The 22,459-nt window shown below is 46.0% G+C and overlaps 1 protein-coding gene across 1 annotated transcript in view; it reads left to right on the top strand.

Moving 5' to 3' along the window:
• PROM1 (prominin 1) overlaps positions 1–22,459 on the top strand; it is an 84,747-nt gene that overhangs the window by 32,165 nt on the left and 30,123 nt on the right. Inside the window, exons 3-9 of the mRNA XM_028159602.2 lie at positions 39–244; positions 7,551–7,671; positions 9,853–9,916; positions 10,869–10,958; positions 15,603–15,820; positions 18,936–19,010; positions 20,452–20,515. Coding sequence (XP_028015403.2) covers positions 39–244; positions 7,551–7,671; positions 9,853–9,916; positions 10,869–10,958; positions 15,603–15,820; positions 18,936–19,010; positions 20,452–20,515 — 838 coding nt within the window. The remainder of the gene's footprint in view (positions 1–38; positions 245–7,550; positions 7,672–9,852; positions 9,917–10,868; positions 10,959–15,602; positions 15,821–18,935; positions 19,011–20,451; positions 20,516–22,459) is intronic.

Consider the following 22,459-nt stretch of genomic DNA (forward strand, 5'->3'; position numbering starts at 1 on the left):
GGTTGCGGCCCATGCTGATTCTTTTGCTTGACTTGCAGGTCGTCCAGTATGAGCTCGGGATTCTTCTCCTTGCCCTCCTGGGACTGCTCTTTGTCATCCTCATGCCGCTGGCGGGGCTGTGCTTCGGTCTGTGCCGCTGCTGCAACAGGTGCGGCGGAGAAATGCACCAGCGACAGAGGGCGAACGAGCCCTTCCTGAGGAAGTACTACGCCCTCGCCCTCCTGGTCCTCTGTGTGCTTATGAGGCGAGTAGCATCTCGGGCAGCCGCTGCCTGGCTTTGGGGTGGATGAGGACTGTCTCGGGTTTTACCTGTTAAGCCCGTAAGTTTAAAAATGAAACAACAGCAAAACCCTCCAGAAACAGAAGAGAGAGAACAAAAATGTTGGTGCAGGATGGCTTAGACAGATGTCACTGTGACCAGAAGTTAGCCTTGTCCTCAGGCTGCCCTAACCTACGTGCTCAGCCAGCCCTTCCGAGCTTCTGCACTTTGGAGACATTGTGATGAACCTTAGACTGCAGGAAGCATTTGCCTCCTAGAAAGGCGGCTCCCTCCCCCACTTTTTCTCTTAAAACAACGTTTTTATTGATTTCAGAGAGGAAGAGAGGAGAGAGAGAGAGAGAGAGAGAGAGAGAGAGAGAGAGAGAGACAGACATCAATGATGAGAGAGAATCATGGATTGACTGCCTCCTGCACACTTCCTACTGGGAATTGAGCCCACAACCCAGGCATGTGCCCTGACTGCGAATCGAACTGTGACCTCCTGGTTCTTCGGTCCATGCTCAACCACTGAGCCCTCTCCCTTCTCTGAAATGGCTATTGGGGACAGGCAGCCTGCAGGAAGCAGAGCAAGTATTTGCTAATTGATTGGGATGTCCAAGGAGATCTTAAAGGATGGGCACAGTCCCTGAATTTTGCAATTGGAGAATGGAATGCACTTTCTAACAATATATCTAGTTTCTTAAGTTTGCAATTAAGCTGCTACCCTCTCTTGAAGTCTGGAGCACACGTCGCAATTGAGGATGTTTCTTCTGTGGCTTGTACTGCTGAAAGTTTTCCAACTGACTAGCAGATCTGAAGTATCCTGCTTTTATTTTAGGATGGTGACGTTTTGTTAAGAGTTTAAATCAGATTCCTCAGCTGAGGAATGTGCTCTGTGTCATTCACATTTCCTCATTCATTCAACCAGCCTGCCAGCCACAGAAATCAAGTACAGTCAAACATCGGTTCTCGAACATCTCCCATCTCAAACAATTCGGTTCTCGACCAAGTTGTTCACAGAAAAAATGTCTTGGTTGTCAACTAAAACTTCAGCTTTCTTTTTTTTTTAACATTTTTTTTTTTTTTATTGATTTCAGAGAGAAAGGGAGAGGGAGAGAGAGATAGAAACATCAATGATGAGAGAGAATCATTGATTGGCTGCCTCCTGCATGCCCCCCACTGGGGATCAAACCCACAACCTGGGCATGTGCCCTTGACCCGGATCAGAATCGAACCTGGGACCCTTCAGCTGCAGGCTGACGCTCTATCCTCTGAGCCAAATCAGCTAGGGCTAAAACTTGAGCTTTCAACCTGACAACCCTCTCATGTTTGTTTGAAAACAAACAAAGGAGAGAATGTTTTGTTTGTTTGTTTTTGCTAATCCATGATTGACATAATTTTAAAATATAAAGAGGCCATCAAGAGTGCTAATGTGCTAAGGGTGTGAAGGTGCTCACAAAACAACAATCCCAGGCGATTGAATAGGTAGAAAAACTGTTGCTGATTGGATAAAAGAACAGCAGTTAGCAGGTGATAGAGTGATAGTATTTCAGAGACAGTGATGTATGAAAAATTCAGTTACGGCTAGTAGGGGGTGGTTTAATAAATTTCAGAAAAGAAGTGTATTATTTGTAGCTTAAACAGTACATTAGTCATGTATTGTATATAAGAAAGGTTAAAACAGGGAATCATTTGGGGATCTGGAACGAATTAATTCAATTTACATTATTTCTAATGGGGGGAAGAAATGATTCGGAGTTCAAACAAATCGCTTCTTGAACAGCCTTCTGGGATGAATTAAGTTTGAGAAACGAGATTCCAGGGAGCCCCAATTACTTGAGGCTAAGTGACATTTTTAAAACTTTTATTTCACAGAACACATTGAACTTATAGATGAATTATAAATAGAAAAGTAGTATTTGAGATAGTTTTGTTTAATGAAGTGCAGACTAGAAGTTTAAACTTCTTTGCCTTGAATGTTTAAATCTAAAAAAGCTATTTTGATGTCTTCCTTTTTAAACCCCTTTTAGTTTGCAAGTCTCTTCAACACCATGAGTTGAATAATAGCTATGTGTTATTTATAAGTAATCAAAGTTATCCCAGAAGCGTGCAGACCAGGGGAACACAGAGATTTCTGCGTTATGATTAGGTAGGAAGGAGAGGAAAGTGCGTCCCAACAGCAGAAGATGAGATAAGAGGGGAAGGCATGTAAACCAAAGCAGGAGGCAGAAAAGGACTGAGAAGCGGCTGTTAGCCACGGGCCTACATGGCCTCAGCAGAGACGGGTACTGCTGATAATTAATATTTTTAAAAATATATATATTTTATTGATTTTAGAGAGGAAGGGAGAGGGAGAGAGAGATGGAAACATCAATGATGAGAGAGAATCATTGATTGGCTGCCTCCTGCCTGCCCCCCACTGGGGATCAAGCCCGCAACCCAGGCATGTGCCCTTGGCCAGAATCAAACCTGGGACCCTTCAGTCCACAGGCTGACGCTCTCTATCCACTGAGCCAAACCAGCTAGGGCATGATAATTAATCTTTATATGTGATTTTTTTTTTTAATTCAGAAACCCCAGCATGGTCGTTCACTTGCCTTTTATCAGGTTCAATTCTATTTTGTGTCTCTATAGGAAGTGTTACAATTAAAAATGGAGTTGGTTTGTACATTAGTGCTGAGTGCTCTAATTTTTCATCCACCCTTTTTTTATTAAAAAAAATTAGGTTTTTTTTTCTTTTTTAATTGAAAAAGGGATAGGTGTCAAGGAGAAGGAACCCCTATTAATATGGAATATATGTGGTGAGCTTCTCCCTGTGTGTGACTTTTTACAAAGGCATGCTAGCATTCCACACACGCCGACATGTGTTTACTAAGTCTGTGTGACCATCAGCCAGAGATGGAATTTCCACCTCTCGCTGCAAACTGTTTAAGCAGATGTGCCTCGCTGCAGACAAAGCCAAGTTTCCCCTTCTTTCTTTCCCTTGTACTTGGTTGGCATCGCTGCATTTTTCAGAATTTCAAGAAAGGTTATAGACAACCAAAAGGAGCACCCAGGCCTGTATTTCTCCAGTACACATCTAAGTTTCTGAGTGTGATAAATCAGCTCTTGCCAATGACCGTGGCGAAAATGGAATCCCAGTCTCTTTCAGGAAGATGGCCATTTTTCAAAGTTCATTTTTCATAAGGATGTGACTGTCAGTTCCTGGCTTGGAGGCCACAAGGTTCCAGAAAAGAAATTGAACCAGCATGTCTGAAAATCACGAGATTTTTTCTTAACGTGAATGAGAAGGCTAGTTATTTACATTTTAAATTTAATAATTATCTTTAAAAAAATAAGAGATCAGTTACAGACTGAAAACATTGACTTGGCTTTCATTGGCTAATTTCATTAAGCCAGTAGAAATTGGTAGAAAAAAAATTACTACGAGTTTCAAAGGTGTGGCCTTACTCTTTAAAAGCTTTAAGTATTTACTTTTAAGTGTATATGTGACAAAATTGGTCTGTCCATTACAAAATTCAGAAGATATAATGCTAATTTGCCACAAAAAGTAGTATGTCTATCTTCTGTTAAACATTTCAAGAGATTTTATTGTACTGCATAAAAAAAGTGCATGTTTTGATAGCTTTTGTGTTTAGATAGAAGTTTCAAATTAGAGATTACAAATGGAAACCAGTTGTTTTTCCTGGTATTTAAAGTTTCTTTTTTCTTTGAATAGTTGATAATATTTAAAATGGGATATTTTTACATGATAATGCAGATTTCTACATTTTGAAGATCTGGCAGTACTGGTCTGCCATCTTGGGGGCACGTGATAGGACCGCAGGGCAGCTGCCCCATCCCCACCTCCCACCTTTAGCTCCCATAGGTCTCTGCCACACTCCTTGCCTTCCTGCTTCCTGCCTGCCCAGGTAGGCATCTGAATTTTCCATGCTTAATTTAAATGTAAAATTTACAACGTGGCATGGGTCTAAAAATCAGCTTTGACAGTTGCTGAATTCTATTCCAGAGTTCTGTTTAGTACAGTTTTTTAAAAATGACCAATGCTTTCATTTTAATTGGATCCATAATTGATCAGCAGAAATGTGGGTCTTTTGAAATACTGCATGCTGCATTGAAATTCAGTGTCATACTGCAACTCGTTTTACTGACTGATGACCTTGTAAGTAAAGGCGTTTATTCAATAAAGGATCAAAGACAGTTTCTGACTTGGACACTCCAGACCTATGGCTAATCTTCTAAATGGACCACATGAAACAAAGTCCAGTCTCTAAAACCGCCTTCACTGAGCACCCATCACAAGTCAGAGACCCCCGTGTTATGTGAAATTGACAAAGCAGTTTTCATCTCTTTTTAGAGAGATTAAGCACAGGTAGAAATAAAGACAAAATAGAGTATGAAGTGAGAAACACCATCAGAATTTCCGAAGAGCCCTCTGGGAGGTCCAGGTTCCATGGGGGTGGGGGGCCAGGGAAAGCCAAGAGGACTTGGACTTGCTATTGTTTCTCAAGTCCTCTTTGACTTCTTGTATGGCACGCTGGGTCTGGAGCATGATGAATGACCAATGATTTGGACATGCTGGGGAGAGACAGCAAGGCCCTGGTAGGAAATCATGTTGTGGGCAGGTGTATGTAGGTGATGACCCTGACTTGTCATGGATGTTTGGAATTTGGCATGATAAGTAAAGCTCCAAATACATTGTTATGACTCAACTTGTTTTCCCCTTCTGTCCACGCTGCTCCAAAGTCATTATTTTGGGTCATTTGACTTTATTTGGCATGAGTGCACCACTTAACTGTTATTGCTATGGTATTAAGTAGGTCTCATAAATACCAATGCAGACTTGAGATTGACAGAAATGGATGATAAGGTGGTCATTCCAAATGGCACCGAATATATATATATCTATAATAATAAAAGTGTAATATGCTAATTAGACTGGACAGCTGAACGACCTTCCAGACATCCTTTCAGACGTCCTTCCAGACAAAGCAGTGGAGGCAAGCTGCCGCAGCTGGGAGGGCCGAGGCAAACCGCCATGGCTGTGAGGGCCGAGCCCCTTGCATGAATTTCATGCATCGGGCCTCTAGTATAAATAAATATATATATCCTCCTATATAATAAAAAGGTAATATGCAAATTGATCCTAACAGCAGAATGACCGGTTGCTATGATGCGCACTGACCACCAGGGGGAAGACACTCAATGCAGGAGCTGCCCCCTGGTGGTTAGTGTGCTTCCACAGGGGGAGTGCTGTTCAGCCAGAAGCCGGCTCATGGCTGGCCAGCGCAGCGGTGGTGGAGGGAGCCTCTCCCGCCTCCACAGAAGCACTAAAGATGTCCAACTAATGGCAAGGAGCAGGCCTAAGCCAGCAGGTGGACATCCCTGAGGGCTTCCGGACAGCGAGAGGGATGTCTGACTGCCAGCTTAGGCCCAATCCCCAGGGGAGTGGGCCTAAGCGGGCAGGTGGACATCCACTGAGAGGTCTCAGACTGTGAGAGGGTGCAGGCCGGGCTGAGGGACCCCCACCCCCACCCCCAGTGCATGAATTTTCATGCACCGGGCCTCTAGTGTGTGTGTGTGTGTGTGTGTGTGTTTAAAGATTACCATCAGCACGAACCCACACTTAATTCATAGACATCCAGTACCCCTCTCTCTTGTGGCTTGACAAGCACTTACCTAATTTTCAATTTTATGATACCAACTGAAGCTCACAGGAGAGTGGCTTTCTCTAGTTCACACAGTAAGAGTTAATGGTAATAGTGGCAAAATCTTGTTTCTACTCTAGCACACATTCCACTGGGACTCAGTAAACCTGAGAAATATCTTTCAATATTGTGCATTACAGACTTTTTTGGGTTAGTTTGGGGAACCTCATGCTTCTGTATGATACTGCTATCGGGAAATGTTTTAAGTGAGACGGGCAATGAACGGATGTTCCTTGGAATGAATGATGACTGTAAATTGGGTTAATTACTGTCTCCATTTTCCCAAGACTGAGAGGTCCCCTGAGAACACAGAACTTTTGATGCAAAAACAGACACCTGGCCATCCTACCTGTAAATATATGAATGCATAAAGCCGGAGACATTACTTTTGGTGCAGACTCAGGGTATTGATATTCTGCCTCAGAATTTTCTCCCCAAAGTTTGCCTATTATTTGCAAAACTTTGTACTATCAAGACTTTGTTCTATCCTTACCTTCTCTTTTGAACGGTTGCAAACTTAACAGTTTTGTTACTGACTTCTGTAGGTAAATTGGTCTGTTGTTATGTTTATGTAATTCTTTACTGCCACCTAGTGGCTAAGTTTCGCAAAGCCTTGGCAATTAGCCATTTTTAAATGTGACATTTCCATGTTCTAAGGTTTTGACATAAAAACAAACTGATTGGTCAAATTAATTTAAGTCAGGAGATTGTTAGTAACTAGTCAACATTAAAATCCCCCAGAATGATTAAATGTAGACCATTTTTTGGCTTGAAAAATGTGTTGTATTTTCATGTAGCGGAGACTTTTGGATAGTGTTTTTGAAAGCCTTTATTGAAGTATATTTTCCATGATGAAAAGTGCCCCTGGCATAAATACATATTCATGAGTTTCTATGAAGTGAACACACCAATTACATCATTATCTACCTCTCCCGAAATATAACCACGACTTTAAGCAGCATCACTCTGCATGGTTCTGTGCTTTATGTAAAATGGCATGGCACGGCAGCTTTTATACAGCATTGTACGGCTAAAGTGACTCATGTTTCTTTTCAAACCAGACAATACAAAAACTAACAGAGACAATTAGAGGAACCACAACTGATAGAAAGCCCAAAGCGGTCTTATCATTTTGGTATTTTGCCTAATAGTCTTTTTTGGGGGGAGCAGAGGTATGTGTGTGTGTGTGTGTGTGTGTGAGCTGCACGGGAGGGTGTGTACCTGCAATCACATCTGTACGGAACACAACTATTGCACACGCTGCTGCCTTGTACCCTTGGTCAGTTACTGTTTCCCTCGCAGTTTATCATGAACATTGTTCCATTTATTCGATTCACTATTTACCAGAACAGTGCATCTTACCTGGCTCTGTGTCTTCCCTGAGCAGACGGGGTCCTGCTCTGTGGCCCATGTGGTGGTGGTGGTGGGTGGATCATGGGATCAGGGCCGGAGGCTGCAGCAGTGGAGGGAGGGGTTGCCTGGGAAGGAGGGTCCTGTCCCTCCCTGTCAGCGTGCTGCCTGCACCTGGCCATCCACCGCGGGCACCCGGAAATGCTCTTCCTTCTCCTGTGCTTCCCCCACAGCATTGGTATCATCTATGGTTTTGCGGCAAACCACTACCTCAGGACTCACATCAGAGAGGCCAATAAACTGGCCGACAGCAATTTCAGAGACCTGAGGACTCTCCTGAATGAGACTGGACCGGTAAGAGCCCAGTCTGTGTATCCCATGGTGTTTGGTGTTTGGGGCCTTTCGGAGTTCCTGTGTCTATTTGAAATCTCAGTCAGACCTTCTGGAAACCCACGAATCAATGTAGACAGGTGTCATCTTTCAATGTTGTAGATGAAGAAATAGACGCCAAGCACGTGATGTCTAAAACAGTTCAGAAGCATGATTTCAAAATTGATGTCATTTTATTTTATTTTATTAAGGTAACATAAAATATACTAGTAGTACACATCATAAAAGTGCTTAACCATTCTAAGGGTCTCATGATTTTTTTTTTATAGAAAAAAAATCTTTGGGTGCCATTATCCTTCACTTTTTGGCAGTGTAGTTAACGCTCCACTGTTTTGCATGAAGTTACCTTTGTCATGAAAGCTTTGTTCTTTATAAATATCTATTTGCTAATATCTATATAGATTAGGGAATGGACCCACACGTGCACCTGCACACACACACACACACACACACACACACACACACACACACGTTGTCTTTGGGGACCGGGAACATGATGCCGGAAGGCACCTTTTTCTATGCCCCAGTAACACACTGATGACTTGCCTGTTCAGAACGTTGATTTACAAAATGTCTGAGCAGACATTAGCCCGCAAATACGTCGCTGAGCTCAGGTCCCAGCTGGAGAGAAGCGTGCGCACATTGGATTCGGTCATAGGAGCCGGCGGAACCCACCGTGTCCTCACACAGCACGCGGTCTCCACCTGCAGCGCAGCCTGAAAAGCACTCACGTTAAATATTGTACTAGTTTTGAAATATGCGGCTGGAACTCAAAGGCACTTTTAAATGTGGAGATGAGAGAAGCTCATTTTATCCATCGCTTGACAGCATGGCACGGAGGGAAGTGTTTCGTTTCCCCAATCTGTGAATAAAAATTCATAACGTTTTCACCTGTCACTCTAAAGACTCCAAAGGGAACCCCTTTTTCCCTAAAATGTTGGCAAAATGAAATAGGTAGCAGTCGTGGCTGGTGTACGTTGGGGCTGCTTTCATAAAGTTGGGAGGGTAGTGAACTGTTACGACTTTCGGGGAAGTGTGTCTACTTCAGAATACACGAGGAGCTTCAAGGAAGGCTTTACAAAACAGAGCAGAAATGTATACAGTCATTTTGCAGAGAAAACAGGCCTGGCCCCGAGCAACGAGCTATTTACCCTTCCCCTGGCAGCTGGAGGAGGTTGGCGGCAGTTATTGACCACAGAGGCATGGGGTGAGGGTGTGGGGAGGCCACCAGGACCAAGACGGCAGAGCAAGCAGCCCCCACAGGCAGCTCAGGACCAGGCCTGGATACAGGGGCCCGCTGGTGGCCCCAGATTCTCTGCCATCCCTCCCTTCCAGAGGCGGGTCTGTCCACACCCATCGAACCCGGGCTGTCTCCGTGACTTGCTTTGACCAAAAGAACTCAGCAGACGGACAGACGTGGCCTTGTGCTAGTGTCGGGCTTAAGCTTCCCACGGCCCTGAGCCTCCAGCCCTGTTCTCTCACTGCCCGGACCACAGTGAAAACACCCAGGCTGGACCCTTGGGAAACGAGAGGCCACGTGGAGGGAGCAGCCCCTGTGTCCCAGCCACGCGGTCTCCGCCCGACCAGCCACAGAGCCACTGCCCAGCATCCTGAGAAATAAGGAATCCTGTTTCTTAAGCCAACACGCTGTGGGGTACTGTTAAGAAGTCTGGGTGTCAGAAAACATAGACATCTCCAAGAACCTACTTCCTTTTTAAAAATGTTCTGGTTCGAGATAATTTTTTAAAAATATTTTTGTTCATTTCAGAGAGGAAAGGAGAGGGAGAGAGAGAGAGAGAAAACATCCATGATGAGAGAGAATCATTGATTGGCTGCCTCCTGCAAGCCCCACACTGGGGATGGAGCCCGAAACCTGGGCATGTGCCCTGACCAGGAATTGAACCTGTGACCTCCTGGTTCATAGGTTGATGCTCAACCACTGAGCCACACCCGCCAGATTGGGGATAATTTTTGTGTGTTAGATCTCTTTTTTTATTGTGGCTTTGGACTTTAGATGAGACAGTTTCATGTTATTTTATTTATTTTTACTGAATTTATTGGGGCAGTCTTGTTTAATAAAAGTATAGAGGTTTCAGGTGTACAATTCTAGAACACATCATCTGTATTTTATTTATTTTGTTTTAGCAATTGAACTACGTGCTGGCCCAGTACACCACCACGAAGAAAAGGGCCTTCTCAGATCTGGACAGTAAGTGACATTGCCAGTTGCCTCGAGTTTTTCGTGTGGGCTTGTTTTGGCTGGGGGTTGTGACGGCCACCTCCCCTAAAACACTGACTCAGGTGAACGATGCTATTTCTACCATTTCTGTGTGAAAGGAGGGGAAAACAGGAAAGTCCTTCCCTAGAGTTAGTGCCAGTTTGCAGTGTGTTGCTCAGGACGGAAACGTAGCCTTCATGGTGAGAATGCTTTTATTTCGTTGTAGTCACAAGGGCCTGTCCTCCATGGCCCAGGAGCAGGAGGAGTGGGTCTCTGTCAGGTTCCTTGTTGAAGACAGAAATAAGCCCCAGAGAAGCCAGGGGACTTTGGAAGCCGTGGGGGAGGCGGGGGGGGGGGGGAGGGAAAGGGGAGCTGATCCTCCCTGCGGGCCCACAAGCAGCTCCCATGCAGCCTTGCGCAGCGGTTCTCAGCCTGGGCCTGTGTGCTCCCTGGCCACGTTTGGCAATATCCAGGGACATTTCTGGTTGTCCAGCTGGGTGAGGGGTCGGCAGGGGTACTGGCCTCTGTTGGTAGAGACCAAGGATGCCACTAAAAATTCCACAATACACAGGACCAACAGCCTCCTCAGCAAAGAATTAGGCAGCCCCTCATGGCAATGGTGCCACGGTTGAGGGACCCTGGTCTGGCCAGAGGCATCAGGGCCACCAGCACTCGCAGCTCAAGATGCTGAAGGCCGTGCTCCTAGTGTCGGGAAATACTGAGTCTCTGCCGATTCATTTCTCACGGGTCACAGTAGGTGCGGGGACTTTGAAAAGACGCAACACCCAACCCAGGTCTAGAATAAAAGTGGGATTTCACAGCGGGAGAGACCAAAGGTGATTCTCTAGGCACAACACCCTGCGTGGCCAAGAGCAGGAATGGGACACGGGCAGGAAGGACACGGGGTACCCCTCACATTCCCTTATGCCTGTTTTGCATTTAGATATTAAGATGTTGCTAGGAGGCGACATTCAGGATCACCTAATACCTCAGGGGTTCATCGTTCTTGATGACGTCAAGCACATGGCAAAAGGTGAGTGCTGGGACAGGCAGAAGTGCTGGAGGGAATGTTCCCCCGAAGGCTCTGGCTTCCCAGGCTCCCATCCCTCTCCTGGGTTTCCCTCTGGTTGCCGGGGCGACCGCCACCGCCTATGCTCTTGCAAAGGGGCGGGCAGGGCATACTAGTGGCAGATTGGGCATAATAATAGTGTTTATTTTTTCCTCTTTTTTTTTTTTCCTTCTTTTAAATCTCTGTTGTTGAACGTATCACATATGTCCCCCTGCCCCTTTATTTACTCATTGACCTCTTCTCTATATAGTGCTTTTTTTAAAGCTTGTGTCACAGTCGTCATACTGATGGTCTACAGGCCACTTGAAACAATAGTGGCAAATGGACAGGAGCAGGCACCTGTTTCTGTTGGTGACGTGATTGGCACGCAGGCGAGCTCACCGGTTTGGGCGACATCAGTGGCTGCGTTCACTCTAGGATGGCAGAGGTGGTTACAGCAGGGACACGGCGCCCACAGAGCCGGGGATGTTTACTGTCTAACCTTCCCAGCAAAGCTAGTTGGCTACTGCTATCAACGATGAGTAGCCGATGGAATTTTAGGTTTTGGGGTCTATTGATGACTCCTTTTTTAAAACAAAACAAGTTTTTATTGATTTTTAGAGAGAGGGGAAGGGAGAAAGATAGACAGATAGAAACATCATCAATAAGCTGCCTCCCGCAGGCCCCCCACTGGGAATCAAGCCCAAAACCCAGGCATGTGCCTTGACTGGGAATTGAACTGTGAACTTCTGGTTCATAGGCCGGTGTTTAACCACTGAGCTACACCCGCCAGGCTTGATTACTCTTTCCTTTGCCCCCGGAAGAACAAGTTCTGTAAAGTGAAAATATTCATAATATATTCAAAGTCACCACAGTCGACGGTGTAAGTGAACAGATATACTGATTTGAATAAACTGCAACTTAAAAAACAACCTCCCAGGCCCTTCCAGATGTTGAGAAACTGTCTGTGCTATGTGCCAGGTGCTCACAACTCTGTGGGTGGGTGCCGTCACCTGCCTTTTACCAGCCCAGTACAGTAAGGCCCAGAGACGATTCATCTAGTTCAAGGTCAGGGCGCTGGGAAGAGGTGGAGCTGGGACTCAGACCCCAGTCTGGTGACAAAGCCTGCGTTGCCCGGACCAGCCCAGACGGCGTTCGGGTCCACTCGGGAGTGTGAAGATGTAGGGCTGCCCCATGCCGTCCAAGGCGAGACCTCACAGTGTCACGGGAGGAAGAGTTAGGAATGTGGGGTCAAGAACCGGTGTGCCCAGGGGAGGACACCCGGCGGGTGTCCCACGCCCCTTGTGAGTTGTGCACTTGGAATATTTATCTGTCAAGATCTCTTCCAGCTCCCAGACTCTGAGTGGCCCAGTCGGCGTGGTTCAGTGGTTGAGCGTCAACCTATGAATCAGGAGGTCACAGTTTGATTCCTGCTCAGGGTGATTCTCCAGACGCCACACCCTGAGTGGCCGAGAGCAGGAGTGGGACAAGGGCAGGAGGACATGGGATACCCCTCCTTGATATATCTGAAATCAATAATAATAATATATATATATTATTATTATTGATTTCAGATATATCATATATATGTGATGTGCAGGACGTGAAAGGCGACCTGGAACGGTCCCTCAAGGACCCCTTGTGCAACCAATCCTCTGATATATCATATATATGTGTGTGTGTGTGTGTGTGTGTGTGTGTGTATATATGTGTGTATATATATATATATATATATATATATTTATATATACATATATTTTTTTTTAACAAGTGGATGCCATGTGGCTGGTGAGGAACCCGACTTTTGCCCCATGGTTTGGCCAAGTTTTAATATTTGAATTGTAATTCTCTTTGGATCAAAGGCAATTAAAACACATTCATTTTCCTCTCCAGTGCCTCCTGCGTTGGTGTTAAAGTCCTATTATTGTGTAGCCGGGCCAAATAAGTGAACCTTTAGCCTCGGGTGTTGCCTGGGCTGTTTAAAATGTGCTTAATAAACTGCTTCAGCAATATTTTTTCTAAACATTCTCAGCAGCCTTACGCGTTCAGTAGCCTCTGGAGAGAGCAGGAACATGCAAAGTTATTGGCGCAAATCACCTCTGAGCTGCCCGTCGGGATCTGTAAAGGCAGTGCGCTGTGAGCTGGCAAAATGTTAATGAACTAAAGTGGAGAACCTGAAATCTCTTTCACTGACTTCAGACACACGATGCGGGTGATCTTGGCAGGCCTGGCATGACTCCCAGTGTTTCTAACCCACTGGATGTTTTACAGACAGAAAAATGCCTGGAAACCCTGGGAAAAAAATATGTATATTTATACCTCAGTCCTCAGAATGGTACCCATAACCCAGAATGTCTATAGATGGTGCCCAGCTGGACATGTGTTCTCTGGGCCACCCGTTTATGTTACCATCCATCACTTTTTGTTGTTGCCGTTGGTTTCTAGCCTTAAAATAACTTTCCTTGAAGTCCAAGTGCACAGGTAAACCGTGAGAGTTAACCACACACCGTGAAGACGAGAGGTGTGTGTGTGTTGTGTGATGTGAGTGTGTTCGGGTGTGCTCTTGTGCTTTCTGTTGTGTGTTTCTAGTGGCAGCCGTGTTCTCTGCTTCTTGTTTTGCTATGGTAGCTGTTTATTGAATCTCTAATGTGAGCGGGTACCAGCTCCATCCTTTGCTGATCATTCTGGGAGGGAGGTGGAAGTCACGAGACACCAAGGCCCAGAGATGAGAAACCGGTAAAGCCTTGAATATTGTGATGGCCTCAAATGTTGTTCCGCTACACCCGCTACATCGATCAGCTGCCTCCTTCATTCAAGAGAGAAGATTATTTGGAGCAGACGTTAAGATTTGCTGTGCAGACGAGAAGATGGAATTTGGGACCCAGGGTCATACAGTCCCACCCCGGGGAGTCTCCCAGGTCTCATCAAAGCTGAGGTTCCAACGTGGAGACATGGGCAATGCCATCTCCTGAGGGCAAACCTGCTAGGCGCAGCCTAGAACGACAGACTCTCCTAAGGACCAGGAGACGACCCAACCAGCTTTCTCCGTTACAGATGAGGAAAAAGAGGCCCCCAGAGGTGGGGGAGTTGGCCAGGGGTGCTGTTACACGGTAGGAGCAGAACTGGGATCAGATGAGACCTCAAACTACTTTTGATTCCACCACATGGAACTATTAAAGTGTGTGTGTGTGTGTGTGTGTGTGTGTGTGTGTGTGTGTGTGTTGTTGTTGTTGTTGTGTTAACACTCACGCTCATGTGGTAGCCCAGGAAAGTTGGGGAAACGCATTTTCAAGGGCATTCCCCCTTTCCTAGCAACACCCGCACTCCGCCAGGTGTTTTGTGAGCCGGGAAGACCTACTCGCTCAGAAGAAGAGCCTGCCCTCTATTTAAATTCCCCACCATGTCCTGCTGGGGCTGTAAGTCACTGTGAAAAGACCTGTCATCTGCTGCTTCCCTCGTCATGCGTGTGGAGCCCTATGCACCAGAGAAGTCAGGCTTGCAAACAAGTATTCGGGATTTCTGTGTCTAAGGATGTGTTCCAGGCTGCGGGGTCCCCAAAATAAGACAGATGGTCTCCCTGCCCTCGAGGAGGCTCAGTCGGGTCCTTCTCATCTCCACATTTCCTGATGAGCATTGGTGGTGGTGTCAGCATTTGAGGAAACTGCCGGCAAAATGTTCAGGATTCAGCCCTGACAGGTTTGGCTCAGTGGATAGAGCGTCGGCCTGCGGACTGAAGTGTCCCAGGTTTGATTCAGTCAAGGGCATGTACCCTGGTTGTGGGCACATTCCCAGTAGGGGGTGTGCAGGAGGCAGCTGATAGATGTTTCTCTCTCATTGATGTTTCCAACTCTCTATCCCTCTCTCTTCTTCTCTGTAAAAAAATCAATAAAATATATAGTTAAAAAAATGTTCAGGATTCAGCTTCTAGTTACATGGCCTGTGCATAGGGAAGCCTGGGTCTGTACCCAGACCTGCCTGAATCCAAAACCATGCTCTTCCCTGTTTCTCTGTGCTTACTTCCAGCTCTTTGAATAGCCACAGCGAAAGGTAGGTGAAAACTGCTTGGGGGTGGAGATGCTAGCTGGTCTGGGCTGGCCTCTTTAAAAAAAAAAATTTTTTTTTTTTAATTGGTTTCAGAGAGAGGAAGGGCGAGGGAGAGGTAGAAACATCAATGACGAGAGAGAATCATCGATCAGCTGCCTCCTGCACACCCCACACTGGGGATCGAGCCTGCAACCCGGGCATGTGCCCTGACTGGGAATTGAACCGTGACCTCTTGGTTCATAGGTCGATGGTTAACCACTGAGCCAGGTCGGCTGGGGCTGGGCTGGCCTCTTCAAGGCCTGGTGATGCTGGGGCAGCAACACCTTTTCCTGAGGTTGCCACGCCCTGTCCAGTGGTTACCGCCACACCCAGGTGTCCCCATCGAGTTCCCCAAGTGTGAAGGCTGAGCTGGTTGCAGGGGCTGGCAGAGGAGCCAGCAGTGGCAGGCTCTCCCGCGGGCTGGGGGGCAGGGGGGGGGGGGGGGGGGCGGGATCCCAGGAGCACTTCTGAGATCTGTAGATGGGAAGTGTACTGCCGCAGCAGCTTGTGGGTGCCTCTGCCCTGAAGCAGACTATGTTCCCGCAGAGATCAAAGAGACCAGTGAACTCCTGATGATCGTGAACAAAGAGTTATGGGAGTTGACGAAATTGTTGGAAGAGGTCTACAAAAGCCTGCAGGACGTGAAAGGCGACCTGGAACGGTCCCTCAAGGACCCCGTGTGCAACCAATCCTCTGAGAGTGCCAAGTGCAATTTCGTCAGAATGTCTCTGGGCCAGCTGGACAACAACATCAACCTGCGCCAGGTGAGGGGGCGACCTCGTCGCGTGCGGGGCAGGGTCTTTGGGCAGCTGGGCAGGGCTCCGTGTGGGTGCCCGCGCCGGTGCACAGCGCCTGGGCTCTGTCCGCCTTCCCAGCACCTAATCACCACTGGAACGGCCGCAGTGGGGGGAGAAGTAGTAGGAAGCCCCTTCTTGAGAGTTGTCCAATTGGACAAAACAGCAAAATGAACTCAACTTAAAAAAAGAAGAAAAGGAAGCAGAATGCATTTTTTAAAAAATTCTTTATTTTTTAAAGTATTACATAAATCTCCTTTTTCCCCCATTGACCTCTCCCTAGCCGCTCCTACCCTCCAGCACATGCCCTCACCCCCCTACTGTCTGTGTCCATTGGTTATGCTCATATGTATGCATGCAAGTCCTTTAGTTGATCTCTCACCCCCTGCCTTTCCTCTTGGGTTGGACGGTCTGTTCGATGCTTCTATGACTCTGGCTCTATTTTTGTTCATCACTTTATGTTGTTCATTATATTCCACAAATGAGTGAGATCATGTGATAAATATCTTTCTCTGACTGGCTTATTTCGCTTAGCATAATGTTCTTCAGTTCTATTCATGCTGTTGCAAATGGTAAGAATTCCTTCTTTTTTACCTCAGCATACTATTCCATTGTGTAGATGTACCACAGTTTTTTAATCCACTCATCTGCTGATGGGCACTTAGGCTGTTTCCAAATCTTAGCTGTTGTAAATTGTGCTATGAATATAGGAGTGCATATATCCTTTCTGACTGGTGTTTCTGATTTCTTGGGATATATTCCTACAAGTGGGATCACAGGGTCAAATGGGAGATCCATTTTTAATTTTTTGAGGAAACTCCATATTTTTTTCCATAGTGGCTGCACCAGTCTGCATTCCCACCAGCAGTGCATGAGGGTTCCTTTTTCTCCACATCCTCACCAGCACTTGTCCAGAATGCATTTTTATAAACCTTTAAAAGCTAAACTGTATTTTGGGATGATGTGCCTGGTATAGTGACTACATGTGCCTAAATATAAAGTAATTTCTCATATTCCCAAAGAAAAGATTAGGTAAAAGAATTTGGAGCATCTTGAATTTACAGAGTTCTGGAATATAGATAAAATAATCATATCTGCTCATGGTCTTTTCTTTATCGAGATATTGATATAGATACACACCACATTGGCATAAATCAGTATTTTAATTTAGCTGCATTTTTCTCATTTTCATATTTCATGCATCAGTTTTACTTCACATCCAGCATCTGTGTCTTCACATCCAGCATCTGTGTCTTCACATCCACCATCTGTGTTTTCATAACTACTACAGTCACTTTCGTCATCATCAGTCTTTTAGAGCTCACGATCTGCACTGGCACTTAAATTGAGTCCTTTTTGGGAAATGTTTTATTCTGGCAAATTTCCAAACATGCAGAAAGTCTGCTAGAGTGGTACCAGGAACCCCTGTCTACACCCTTTACCCAGATGATCCACCACTTGTCAACATTTGCTTGATCATATTATTTTATCCACTTATCTACTTACTAGAATCCTGGTGCACGAAATTCATGCACTGGGGGCGAGGGGGAGGGGTGGTTCCCTCAGCCCGGCCTGCACCCTCTCCAATCTGGGACCCCTTAGGGGATGTCTGACTGCCCCCACAGGAATGGGGCCTAAACCGGCAGTTGGACATCCCTCTCGCAATCCGAGACCGCTGGCTCCTAACCACTTGCCTGCCTACCAGCTGGATTGCTGCCTAACTGCTCCCCTGCCAGCCTGATGGCCCCCAACTGCCCTCCTCTGCCGGCCTTATGGCCCCCAACTGCCCTTCCCTGCTGGCCTGATCACCCCTAACCACCTCTGCCTCGGCCCCCACCACCATGGCTTTGTCCGGAAGGAAGTCAGATGGTAGGAAGATGTTTGGTCTTCCGGTCTAATTAGCATATTACCCTTTTATTAGTATAGATGTATCTATCATCTGTCTAGGTATATTGTCATATATATGCATAAAATGATGGGCATTTTGTTCTTTTCTCAGTTGTTTGCAGGAAAGTAGCAGGCATTATGTCCTTTTACCCCTAAATATTTCTTGACCTTACATAGTAAATAAGACCATTATCAATGTGAGGACATATACCATTGACCTACTCCTACCATCTAACCCACAGTGTATATTCAGATTTTGCCAATTTTCCTCAGAATGCCTCTTTTTCTCATTCAGTCTAAGGTCCAGTCCAGGATCACATGTGGTCTTTGGTTTTCATGTTTCTTTAGTTTCTTCAATCTGAGACAGTGTCTGAGTCTATCTTTTTCTTATGACGTTAACCTTTTAAAAAAGATATATTTGTAATGATTTCAGAGAGGAAGGGAGAAGGAGAGAGAGAGAGATAGAAACATCAGTGATGAGAGAGAATCATTGATCGGCTGCCTTCTGCACGCCCCCTACTGGGGATCAGCCCACAACCGGGCATGTGCCCTTGACTAGAAGTGAACCCAGGATCCTTCAGTCCACAGGCCAATGCTCTATCCACTGAGCCACACCAGCTCAGACTACATTGACATTTTTTAAGACTACAGGCATTTATTATACAGAATGACCTTCAATTTATGTTTGTCTGATGTTCCCTCATGATTATATTTAAAGTATGTACATTTGTCAAGATATCACAAAAGCGAGACTGTGTTCTCGGTAGACCGTGTCGGGAGGCATGGGATATTTGTCTCGGTATTGGTAAGACACAGGACCCTTTAAATCCATGCATGATATAAAATGAAAAATTTATTCCAGACCATGCACCAAGAGAACCACGGACTGTATTAGTTTTAAATGTGTTTTTGAAAAGGTTGTTTATTCAACAGTATTCACTACCTGAAATCTGAGGTCACACCTATTCAGTCTGTGTTAAATTTCTCTCCCTCCTGAGGCAGGAGACCTCCCCCATCTAAAATTAGTGCTTTATACAGGCCATTCTGAGCTAAATGTGTTTTCCCCACACAGTACTCTGTTGTTCACAAGAAATATAGATCATACCCTACAATATAGAGGCCTTGGAACGTGGATATAAGATGACAAGAGATTTGGCGGGTAACCATCTTGCCTTGTGTTTTGTTTTACACATTTCAGCTCCAAATTTTGGATAAAGAAGTTGATCGCGTTAAAGCTGTTCTTCAGACAAATCTATCCAGCCTGGTCCAAATGGTATGTTATCTGGGAAACACACAGTTGCTTATTTTAAAGAGTAGACTAATGCGTACGAAAACAGGTAACAGCAGAAAAGCAGTGAGATTCTGGAGAGGGGTTGCCAAGAAGGATGGGCAGGCAGCTTGGTCACCTCTGAGGAGACAGTTGGGATGTTTTATGTCATCGATGCTGCTAGGCTGCAGTGGAACCTGGGGGCACCCTAAACCTCACCAAGTTTACAACTTGGATTGCACTGCCATAAAAGAGTATCATAGGCTGGGCGGCTGTTCACAGCAGACATTTACGTATTTCTCCCAGTTCCAGTGGCGGAAATTCTGCCATCAGGACGCCAGCATGTCCGGGATCCGGTGAGAGACCCCATCCGGGTGGCAGGCAGTCATTTCCCACTGGGTCCTTGTCACCCGATCCTTCTCCTCACCTGGCAGGGAGCTCCCTGGGGCTCCTGTATAAGGGCCCCAACCTCATTCACCAGGCTTCACTCTCCTGACTTCATCACCCCCAGAGGTCTACCTCCTAATACTATCACTCTGGGGGGTGGGATTTCAGCATTTGCATTTTAGGGGGGACGCAGACCTTGCGTTTAGTACAGGTTACAATCGCTGCAGTGTTCCCAGGCAGGTGGCAACACACACCATCTGACACACAGAAACACAAGTGAAGCCCCTTCCAGGGAAGAGGCTGGATATTTCCTTGAGTGACTTGGGAAAGAAGGACATTTTCCTGCCACGGATTTGGCCTCCAAGCGACCTGGCTGGGCAAGGCTGTCTTTGTTTTTTCGTTTATGCCTCACTACAATGTGTATTCTCCAGAAGCTGGGCTTTAGGACATTATTGTTTCCTGTGAGCCTAGATCCCCAATTTCACGTGGTGATTGCATTGGAAAAGAAGATGCTATTTTAGAAATGCGTGGGTATGGGTTATCCATGAATTTACATCTGCACATGGTACATTGTATGGATCAGGGTTTCCTAACCTCAGCGTCCGGACGCGTGGGGCTGGGTAATCCCTTGCAGTGGGGGCTGTCCTATGCATTGCAAGGTATTTTTGAGCACCCCTCACCCCGCCCTGCACAATGCCAGCAGCACCCCGCAGCTGTGATAACCAAAATGTCTCTACACACTGCCAAATGTCTCCCTGGGGGACAGAATTGTCCCCACTTGAGAGACACTGGTATAGTGTAAATACATATAAACTTTTAACACGAGTTAAAAGTGAAAAGGTAAAAACTTTTAGCATGATCTTCAATGGATACAGTTGGAAGCAAGTCCCCTCTACGGGGAATTTTTTGAGACTTTTAATGGCCACATAATGATAATTTCCACCTTAAGGGAAATGTTACATTTGTGTTTTGCTTTTCTGCTCTGTGCTAAATGAGTAGCGGGTCCCTGCTGTTCTACTTACTATGCACATCAATTTATTTTGAACTGGTTTTTTTTTAGGGCTATAACTCCATTGCTGACATACCTGACAAAGTGGGAAACCAAACCAAGGACATAGTAGCAGGTGAGTCACAGACTGAAATAATTTTGTATCTCTCCTTGTTAAGCATTGGGTGGTTAGCACCATGAAATCTAAGAATTCCATTGTTCTCTTTCCCTCTCACTAAGACCTAGAAAACTAAAGGATTATCAGAGTTTTTTTTTGATGGTGCCAAATTCACAATTGACATTGATTTAAAAAATAATAATCCTATGCGCACAGATTGACATCGCCCCCTGCTGGCGGGAAGCTGCCTGGCTGAGGGCCACACTGCAGTGTTGAGCCCGTAGGGTGAGCGGTCAGAGCCACTAGCAGCCAAAGCTTGAGTCACATTCTGATTGTTATCACTGGGGGGAAAGTTGTAGATTATTATATTTCCTAAAAGAACTTAAAACTGGTATATTTTTAGGAATACTATGTATAAGGATTTATTTTGTCTTTGAAGATGTTTTTTTGTCTTCTGATGCTGACGTAATGGTATTTTAGGTTCTGAAGGTTGCTCACAGTTTGGAGAGACAGACTGAGGTTGAGCAAATTCTATTGGTTGTGAATGATTGAATCACGTTGTATTGAGGTTAGGGTAGGCATAAACCTGGGTTATTTGCTAAGAGGAGACATCTCTGAAGCCGTGTAAGACTATCTTCTAATAGTGTTCTTTCAACCCATTAAGACTTGTGGCTTAAAAAATAATTTCTTTTTTGCCCCCACTACATGGTGCTTTGGATGGCCTGTGGGTTTCTTTTGTTCAGTCTAAGATTCTGCCTAAAAATACTCCAATATTCAAGACAAAGTGGCTCTTTGCTATGCCAGCATCTGAAGGCTGACCGATGCCATACCTCTGATAGCCACTTACTTACTGATCTCTGTTTACTTTCTCTGCCTCCCCTTCCTGGACCTCTTCTGCCAATCCGTGCAGCCTCCCCTGTAAGTCTGGCAAAGCGCGGTGTGTGGAGTGCATGAGCGAGGCCCATTGCACGCACCATCGTCGCCTAAACACAAGCCAGAGTTTTCCCAGGTCCAGGCGAGCGCCACTCCGTCAGCTGGAGTATTAACTGCTCATTTTCTTGTTTCTATTTCCAAAACAAATAGAAACCCTCTGGTTTGACCATTCGGTCCTGTCCTGCACACGCCTTTTAAGCGCCTACTGTGTGCCAGGTTCTGCTGGGCTCTGAGATGGGAGGTTGACTAAGGCATGGCCCCAGCTGTCCCTTTGAGCATGTGTACAGGTGCTGTTTATCACACTCTGGTGACACATTGAGGTCCGTGGGGTGGGGCAAGGCTGATGGGAGGCTTGCTGGAGGAAGCAACTTCTGAGGCCTAAAGGAGGTATTTGCTAAGAGAGGGCACCGGAGCTCACAAGGCTTGGGGAGCTATGCTGTGTGACAGGGCAGGACAGCTAGGGAGGCAGACAGGGGCCCACTTCTTAGTTTAGGGAACCATCCATAGGAGAGGGAGAGTCCACAGATCTCACCTGTTAGACTCCCAGAAATCCCAGAGGTAAAAAGGAGGCCCACAGAGTCACCTCGCCGAGGATCCCAGGGCCTTTCTAATGCAAGCTGTTTGCATTGAGCCACGTGCAGTGAGAGTTGTGAGCAACACACTTTGAAAAAAGTTCCCACCACTTTTATGTAGTTCCATTTTGGACCATGCTCCCATCTACCCAGAATTCACCAGGAGACCCAGATGGCCTCAAGAGAACTGTGCACCTTGTCTAGGCTGCTGCGGAGATTGCAGGATCAGGATTTTAAGTGGCTTGTCTGTTCTCAGCACACCTTGTGCGAATGCCGGGCCAGGGGACACCCCGCACCCCAGGTGGCCTTTATCGTGGACCTGTCGTTACAGACACTTTCCAGAAAGCTAGAACTTAATCTCCTCTCTGAAAGATTAGGATGGAGATTAAGGAGGACTGTTTGACCACTGGGGATATTCTTGCTTTTTGCATGTAGCAAACACAGATGTGCTTTGACA

The sequence above is a fragment of the Eptesicus fuscus genome, chromosome 2, assembly GCF_027574615.1.
Source record: "Eptesicus fuscus isolate TK198812 chromosome 2, DD_ASM_mEF_20220401, whole genome shotgun sequence".
Classification (NCBI taxonomy): domain Eukaryota; kingdom Metazoa; phylum Chordata; class Mammalia; order Chiroptera; family Vespertilionidae; genus Eptesicus; species Eptesicus fuscus.